This window comes from Anguilla anguilla, chromosome 2, assembly GCF_013347855.1.
Source record: "Anguilla anguilla isolate fAngAng1 chromosome 2, fAngAng1.pri, whole genome shotgun sequence".
Lineage (NCBI taxonomy): Eukaryota > Metazoa > Chordata > Actinopteri > Anguilliformes > Anguillidae > Anguilla > Anguilla anguilla.
In genome coordinates this window covers 5,490,911-5,499,544 of record NC_049202.1, presented here as the reverse complement: position 1 = coordinate 5,499,544, position 8,634 = coordinate 5,490,911, and the positions used below count along the sequence as shown (strand labels likewise).

Here is an 8,634-nt window from a genome sequence, read left to right as displayed (position 1 = left end):
CTAATCACATATCTATGATCTTACACCTTTAAGGGTTAAAGCACAGGATGATAAACACAGTCATACACACAATCTGTTGGAACAGGTAATCTTCTTCCTCCTAGTTCAGTTCCACGACAAGTTTACTGGGTGAGTTGTAAATGATGATTACACGACATGAACTACCCAGGGATATTCCCCCAGCTATTTAAGGCAATGATGCAGTATGCAGCACACTAAACTTGAATTCCATATTTCCCTTTCTTATTTCAGGGAAAAGGAAAACTGAAAAGGCAACCTGGAAAAGCAAGGCGTCCATCTGGTATTATTATTAGGACGTCAACGGCAGCCATACATCCACTATCGGTTTGTACATTTCTGCCATCAGCAAGTCTTGCCTCGCTCTGCAAAATATATTAACTGGAGGAAGAAAGACGACAAATCATCTTAAATTTACAAAAAACCTACCTATATGTTCGGCGTCTTTGATTATGCATTTTCAAGATGCTTTTCCACAGAACATGAAGGTATTAGAGCTATTATTTTAAAGATGAATTATCGACAACAAATATTATTGCAATCCTGGTCAGCGAATGGCGTGAACTTCACGAGGTCATTCAAGTTTAAAATAATTGTATTTATGTTTCCTCTGCTTAATGTTATCTCTGCTATGCTCGTTTGGTCGGTTTTAGGGACTCTGCCTATTCAGCTCAACCAGTAGCCGCAGATGCAAGTTTTGAAAGAGGCCAGCTCAAAGAATTCCAGAGAAGAAAAACACTCCCCTTTTATATCCTTTTCCCAAAACCGCAAACCGTGGAGAGTCACTGTTACTCACTCATCGAGACCACCGCCAAACGGTCTGGACGTGTCGAAAGAAGTACAGAACAAAACCACGGCTGCTGCTGCTGCTGCATTGAGATGTGGATGTAAGGTGAAATATGTCGTGTTAAACCTACAGGAACTTAAAAATTCCACAATCCCTGTGGAAAAAAACAGTGTCCCAACAGGAACCTGAAAATCCACAATCCCTGTGGAAAAAAACAGTGTCCCAACAGGAACCTGAAAGTCCACAATCCCTGTGGAAAAAAACAGTGTCCCAACAGGAACCTGAAAATCCACAATCCCTGTGGAAAAAAACAGTGTCCCAACAGGAACCTGAAAATCCACAATCCCTGTGGACAGGCACTGGCCCGGCAGGTACTGAAAATCATGCATTTCTGCCGACTGAAGCTGCCACAGGTTTGTGGCACATTATAAACTTTCTGCCCAGGTTAGAAATTATATCCCTAATGCGCACAAGTGGTCTGCTGCTATTGCAGCACACTCAGATAAAGGTAATGGAAATATGCTGAAAACATGCTTCCGTCACAACATAGGACTGTGTCCGTCAAACCGGCATCTTAAAATGACGCGGAACTGTTTTTCCCACAAGACAGGAGTGAAAGGATCACCCTTCACCTGACAACGCAGCTCTGCCATCTGCTAATGCTACTCGCGTTTATCGGCTAATTAAAAGACAGGTCGTCATCAGTGTACAGTAGCACTGTAACCTTTCCCCATGCTATCAAACACCCCACCTACACACAACCATCACAACCTGGGACTCCTGGTGTTTGTGTAGTGCAGCTGAATTATGAAAAAAAAAAAAACCATCATTTTACAATCTGGTATTTAATCACGCGTTTCAATGTAATTAGACAGTATAATTAGAAAGAAAATAACCTGAAATGCTAGAGGTGTTCAGTCATATTCGGGCCCCAAAAAAATAATGGATAATAACAACACCAGTCAGGTCGAAGGTGTTTACAGTTTTTAATGAGGCAATAATACAAAAATAATAATAATTTGACGATCTGAAGGTCCTGAGGTAAGCCCAGCACAGAAGCAATGTGGTCCAACATTACACGATTGTGCACACACGATTGTGCAAAATCACAAAAAAAGAAAAAGAAAAACAAAACAAAAAAAAAGACATAATTTGGATAGGTGGTACAACCTTGGACAAAGAAAAGAACAAACTAGACCAGGGATATCAAACTGAAATCCTGGAGGGCTGCTGTGTCTGGTAGTTTAAGTCGTGTTTAAGTGCATAATCCAAGTCTCTGATTGGCTAAAGAGTCTGCACACCCGGGCCTAAACTGCCTCCTGATTGGAAGTAGACTGTAGTCCTCCAGGACTGGAGTTTGAGACCCCTGTGTTAAGACAATTTTTCTGATAGCAGGCACAACCGAGGACATTACAAATCTTCAACATCCGCACCTAACCCTAACACTTTTCCCCCACTGATGAAAAGGAAAGGTCACATCCCATAATACTGTCGCCGCCTTCCCAAAGGAATGGCCAAAGCACACTGCAGGTTTAGCATGCCCGTTCAGTCAGCTCAATGCTACATTGACATTAATGGATCATCTTAAAACCCACCATGAATGTGAAATGGAATGTAACAATCCCTCCCTCAAAAAAAAAAAAAAAAAAAAAAAAAAAAAAAAAAAAAAAGGTTCTCAGGAACCCTGGACAGAACTTCTGACGCCATAAGCTTATTTCTTACTTCAGTGAACAAGGAACAGAGCATCCGTCCTTCTAGCTTCATATCTTATACCGTCTCAACAATTCATTAGCATTATTGATCTCACTTTAAAAAAAATAGACGACATCACACTCCTCACGCGGAGATGATGAACCTCCAGAGTCGGCATCGTAGCAACAGTTTTCCCTTAATATTCACATATCGCAAAAACACTCTGCTTTGCTAACGAGTTCACGTGTGTCACCCACAAGGCACGTTCGGCACCTACACTGAGGTGTACCGCAACAACAACAAAAGTATTTCTGACAAAGGGGTTTTCCACTCTGCTTCTGCAACAAGCGTGAGAGATTATTTTAAATCCCTGGGATTCTTCTCTTCAGAGTTCAGAAGGGTAGCACGAACAAAACTGACGTAGCTGTTCATTTATAATATACAGCGAATACTCAGAATATCTCACGATTTACTGTACAGTGATGGGAAAGAAACATGGAATGCACAAAAAATAGTTTTCTCCTAAAATAAAACTACAATATTTATATCTTTAAATTGAAAAAAAAATGTTTTGTTAGTGTCAAGCTTCAGAGACCAGAGATGCACGCGTTAGCATTTCCTTAAATTAAATTAAACTGGCTTAAAACCAAAGATGAAGGGGGGGGGGGGCTTAAAAGGGCTTTAAGCAGTAACCGCTTGGCACCTTGGCGAGGTCACTGACGGATGGCTGTCAGCGTTCAGTGCAGTGCTTAGACTCCGCCCACCCTAAAAACAGCTTTGGGGGGGGGACACGAGGGTGACCGACGGGACTTGGCGGGACCCCCCCCCCCCCGTCAGGTGGGACCCCCCTGTTTCTGTGACATCTGCATCCGGAGCCGTCTCCGAGCCAGCGCTTCCTGCTTCTTCCTCTCGATCTCCGCCAGCGTACATTTCACAGTCACCTGATTGGGCACAAAAACTGCCGAAAGAGAACCCCGCCCCCAAAAGTATGAGAAATGAGAAATGAGACATGAAAAGGAATTTGTAATTAGTTCCCTATTAATTAATTTAAGTTTAGGTTTAACAGCATAAGCACTGTGGACACCAACAGAATGAATCGATACCACTTAAAACATCTGCTCTTAAGAGATATCGCGAGGTTAATCTTTGTTGTTTTGTGGTGGATTTGCTGAAATTATGATACTTTGCATCGCCCTACATGCAAACTCAAAGGCATTTTCTTTGCCTTGATATTCCTATCATAATGACCGTTTAATAACTACGAAAGCGTTAAACTAACCGGATTACAGTGAACTGCGTTTGAGCGGGCCGTACGTACGCTAGTGCGTTTGCGCGGGACTGCAGGGGTACGCTGCTCACCTTTGTTGGTCAGGGCCACGGGGTCAGAGAGGTGCCGTTTGAAGGAGGGGTGGGGCGGGCCGCCGGGGTTTTTGGCGGACGAGGCGGCTCCGGCGTACCGCGGCGCAGCGGTCGCTCCAGAGCCCGCGGCGTCCGTCGCCGACATCGTCATCGTCGTCGCCTTCTGCGGCTGTGCGAACTTGTACGAGCCCGTCCGGCTAGCCGAGTCGCCCTGCGGAAAGGACGCGGAGATCTGCCTGGCGCGGTTAGCGGCGGAGACGGCGTCGTTTTTTCCGGCGAGGGACCCGGGTTTGACGCTCAGCGTGGTTTCGGTGAACGCCGCGGCGGTGCTTCCGGGCACCGAGACGGACCGGCTAAAACCGGCCGCTGGGCCTCGGGTTCCCGCGTAGCCGCTCTGGGCCGCCGCCCCATTGCCGGCCGTCGAAGGCGCCGCGACTTTCGGCCCGTTCGACGCCGCGTACGGTCGGTCCGGGCACGCGGTGGCGGCGGCGGCGGCCGGGCCGGCAGCCTGACTCTCCGAGAGCTTCTCCACGTCCTCGCACACTTGGCACAGCAGGTCGTCGTCGTAGTCGTCGCCGTCGTCCCACAGCGAGTCGGAGGCGAAGATGGAGTCCAGGTCCTCGTGCATCGCGTCTGCGGAGCCGCCTTCGACCGGCTCGGTGTTTTCCGCCGGGCTTCCGCCGCGGTCGCGTTCGCTTTCGGCGCCCTCGACCCCGTGGGCCGAAGAGACCCGGTCGCCGACCTGGCCCGGCCTCGCCACACCAGAACCGCTCGTGGTGGAGGAGCTCGGCTGGACGACAGGCACCTGCGTGCTCTTCTCCCTTCCTCCGCCGGGAACGGCCTGACTTTTCAAATTATTTCGGTTAGAGGGCTCCAGGGGCGCGGCTCTGTGGGGTTGAAAGGCACCGTTCGGCCTGCTCTGTAGGCCTCCGGGCTGGCCGGGCTTCCCGCTCTCCACACCGTGGCAGCTGCTGGGTTCCTCTCCGGAAAGGGTTTCATTCACCAGGAAATTCGGGTTGGTCTCCAGTTGGAAAGTGCTTCTGCTTTTGGACTTTGGATTTTTCCCTTGATGCGGACCATCGAAGCCTTTAGCCCCGTTGCAGTTTGGAAGCGGTCCGGGAACGCCACTTCCAGCACCGGGCTTCTGAACGAAGTCCCTCTGTTTTGGACTCGGCCCGATCTGGGTCGAGCAGTGTTTGGGAGTGGCGAAGAGCTCGGGGTTTTGAGTCATCTCCAGAACGATGGAGTCGTTGAGCAGGTCGTCGTCGTCCCAGTCGTCGTCGACGAAGCGGTTCGGCGCCGGCGTTCTCGGACCCCCTTCCGGCTTCTTGACGGGAGCCGACGAGACAGCGGACGGGTTGCCGGGGTTACCGGGGTTCCCGTTTCCAGAAAGAGCGGCGTTGGAGGATAGCGGGACGGACGACGCCCTTCCGTCCAGCGAGCGGCCGGACGAAGCCTGACTCAGCCTACCGCTGATGTGCTGAGTCGGCTGGTCGAACAGAGCGTCGAAGTCGTCCACCGTTTCCTGGTGCAGGGCTTTGCGGTCCGTAGTTTGCGGTTTGCCACAGTTAAGCATTTTGGAGGCCGGACCCCGGCTGGTGGCGGTAACTTCACTCAGTGAAGGTGGAGGGCTGCTCTCTGGGCCGCCTGGTTCTCTTAAATTGTCAGCATCTTGCTTCACGCTCCCCTTGTACGCCTCCTTGACCTGCTCCTTGTCCTGCTGGTGCATGTTGAAGTCAAACTGCTTGGCCAGCTTCATGAGATCTTCCACATCACTGTGCCTGTAAAACAAAAAATATAATTTCCATGAAAATAAAACCTGACCTGACCACACAAAATAGCTCAAACATGTCAATTACAATATATGCCCATTTGTTGATACATTTTTATATATCAACTGTTTATTTACAACAGTGTTTAAGTTCAAAGAATAATAACTACTTTCAAGAATCATAAATTATGAGATTATAGCTGCAATAACAACCTTCATGTTTTTGTTTGACAAATCATAGAAGAAAGACACTTAACACACTAACTTCCTGCGATAGACTGTTTTCAAAAGTAAGGGAAGAGGGCACCCACCGCGTGGACTTCTTTCTGGTTCTGGGTAGCTGGACTTCTGGTGTACAGGGAACAGCACTGTCTCCAATCCACTGGAGCAAGGACGACTCAGGAACTACCGGTCTCTCGTTCTGAAGAAAGGCACAAAAAAGCCAACCTCTAAAACGTAACACAAAATTTAGTGCATTCTACCTAATTACAATACAACAGCAAAAAAAAACAGCACTGTGGAAGCATTGAGTTTCAACATAACCAACGCAACACACTGACAACAATGACTTCAGCAAAGTACCGGTAAAATGTGCTGACTGCAGGAAACGGCAGCGAGTGTCTCTGCTCTCTGAGCATGCTCACAAACGTTGTATGATGATAGTCAAGAGGTCTGTCAAGAGTCTTTGAAACTGCACTCCGTCAAACCGCACACAGGCAAGTATGTAAACCAACCTTGGGAGCTATCCGATTTGCAAGTTCGGAAATGTCCACTGCTCGCACGTTGGTGGAAGACTTCTTCACACCTTTCCCTGGTGTAGAAAAAAAAGAGACATCATTAAGATGCTCACCTCTGATAAAATATGATCTCATTGCACACACTAGGGTTTATGATAAGTGAGTAAACTCGGGTAGGAATAGGTGCTATTTTGGTATTTTTAATCAAAATACTTAGTTATCTATATCAGTGACAGATAATAAACAACAAGTGCAGCAAAAACAAAAACTAAGAAAGTTTACCATTCCAGACGGCTGTTGGTGAGGTTGGGTCCCATATAATATCCTGTTGCAAATCTGAGTCATTACTTGGCGAATCAGCGTTATGCGAAGCACAGGGTCTGATCCTTGCGTGTCGTTTAGGAGTCTTGAACTCTGATGGAAAGAAAGGTGGTTACATTGGTTAGTTAGCCAACAATCATGTTGTGATAACGTAAGCCAATTCGATTATATTGAGGTAGATGTCTGCAAAATGTGCATTGGCTCACTGGCTTGATACCTAAATGCGTTCAACACTAGCTAGCTGTGTTGCCAATTAGCGGATACGACACTGACATTTTCACCTTGGTTGGCCAAGTGAAAGTGGCCAGCTGTTTGTTTTGACACTGGCACTAGCTAGGTAGTCTAATAGATTCGCAGATCCAGATGAATTTTAGATCACCAAACCAGCAAAGTTAGAAAGCGTAAGCAAAAACTTGCCGTAACAAATAAGCTCGTTTAGGCTAAACAAAGTAGGCAACGTTAGGTAGCCAAAATTCAAAGGGTAAACCAGATTGTAGCTAGCAAGAAAGTTAGCTAATCATTTAACTAATGTAATACTAGTCTAACAGAAATAAAGAACGGTAGCGCTAACTAATTATAACAAGTAACGTACAGTATCGATTAAAGTTCGTGAATATATTTTTGAAGCTAGCTGACTAACTTTAGCTAGTAGATGACTTTGTTGTGATTCGAACATTTAGCTGAATTAGCTAGCTAGCTTGCTAACGTTGTGTTATTGCTTCTCCACTCTTACCTTTATGACAGTTATAGGACGAATCAAACGATGGTGATTGCTGTGTTTGCCTTAGACTTCTACTCAGCCTATTAGTTTTCAATTTATTTTGAGAAAGTCTGGTCGTTCGGATTACTTCACTGTCCTCCGACCCACTCACACTTGACAAGTCAGAGTGCTTTCTTCGTTCATTCATACTTGCTTGTCTCCTGGACGTAAATTTACGCAACGCCGTTATAGATGGTAGCTAGATTTTTATCAAGCGCTGAGATTGATAAAGAGAAATGTCACACGAGAACTACAGAAGTTTATTTAGCTAACTTAAACATCTGTAGGGTACTACATCTTTCAAAAACACCGCCATGTTGGTCCTATATTCCAGTTCGGTATCCTATTTCCTGAGCCGCTAAGCGGATGTCCGTGTCTGATTGGCTCCTCCGTGACCACGTGTGATTTCGTGGAACCACAACAAGACCTCACAAGGACCACGTTGATGAGATCCAATCCGGTATAAAAGAACATGACTACTAGCCTACTAAACCAGTTCGAAAACCCTCCGTGTGAAGTGCGTATTTTGCGACTTGCAAATGCAGACGTTGCTGCTGCCTTGCACCCTAGTGCGAAGATGGGGAGAAAAATTAATTGGACTAGTATTATTATTAGTAGGTTAACCTGTGCGGTATTTACGCGAAGAGGAAGTTCCACCAAAATCAACTAGTTAGCTATCGTTATATCGTCAGAAATATACACAGGCACCTCAATTAAACATACTAAACTAGGCTTTCAATTTATGTTGCAGTGCTAGTCTTATAGGAAACTGAAATGAAAGCTCTTACCTTTAAAGGTGGTTCCTGGGACAGTGTTCAGTCCAAGTTGCTGGCCAGACCGCGTTGAGTAGCTTGAGTCAAAGCCTCTTTGCTCTAATGCACATTTCCGACCTGTCCACAGACTATTTATCTGAGGTTGATTGGTGATTGGAATTATATTTAAATTTAATTCATTTAGGACCAAATCCAATCCTCTCTTTCCAGTCACAATGAGACAACTCAAATTTGATTGTGAGTGATGCAACTGGTTCAAAAGAACAACAGGCGTTTGATCAGGGTAACATGCAGATTCACTCAGGGAGTCAGTCCTTGGGGGGTGATTTGGGGGTAGTGTAGGGGCACAGGGTGTGTGTGCATTGTGTGCGTGCTTGTAGAATAGTTTTTGGCAGAATCAGAATGCAGTGCGTGTC

At 46.4% G+C, this 8,634-nt stretch overlaps 1 protein-coding gene across 1 annotated transcript; it reads right to left on the bottom strand.

Moving 5' to 3' along the window:
- Nucleotides 1–2,442: 2,442 nt before the first annotated feature.
- On the bottom strand, nt 2,443–7,773 carry etaa1 (ETAA1 activator of ATR kinase). Its single transcript, XM_035402853.1, has 6 exons — nt 7,419–7,773; nt 6,647–6,778; nt 6,362–6,438; nt 5,939–6,048; nt 3,857–5,637; nt 2,443–3,455 (listed from the first exon to the last, which is right to left on the bottom strand). The coding sequence occupies exons 1-6, from the start codon at nt 7,591–7,593 to the stop codon at nt 3,331–3,333; spliced, it is 2,400 nt and encodes a 799-aa protein (XP_035258744.1). The 5' UTR covers nt 7,594–7,773; the 3' UTR covers nt 2,443–3,330.
- Nucleotides 7,774–8,634: the final 861 nt, after the last annotated feature.

What these genes read in the sequence shown, in the direction of transcription:
- etaa1 (XM_035402853.1), bottom strand. Translation starts at nt 7,593, where the DNA reads ATGAATGAACGAAGAAAGCACTCTGACTTGTCAAGTGTGAGTGGGTCG. An exon ending in GTCCTATAACTGTCATAAAG is followed by an intron (nt 6,779 to 7,418) that starts GTAAGAGTGGAG and finishes TCTTTCCATCAG; the next exon opens with AGTTCAAGACTCCTAAACGA. An exon ending in CAAATCGGATAGCTCCCAAG is followed by an intron (nt 6,049 to 6,361) that starts GTTGGTTTACAT and finishes GCCTTTCTTCAG; the next exon opens with AACGAGAGACCGGTAGTTCC.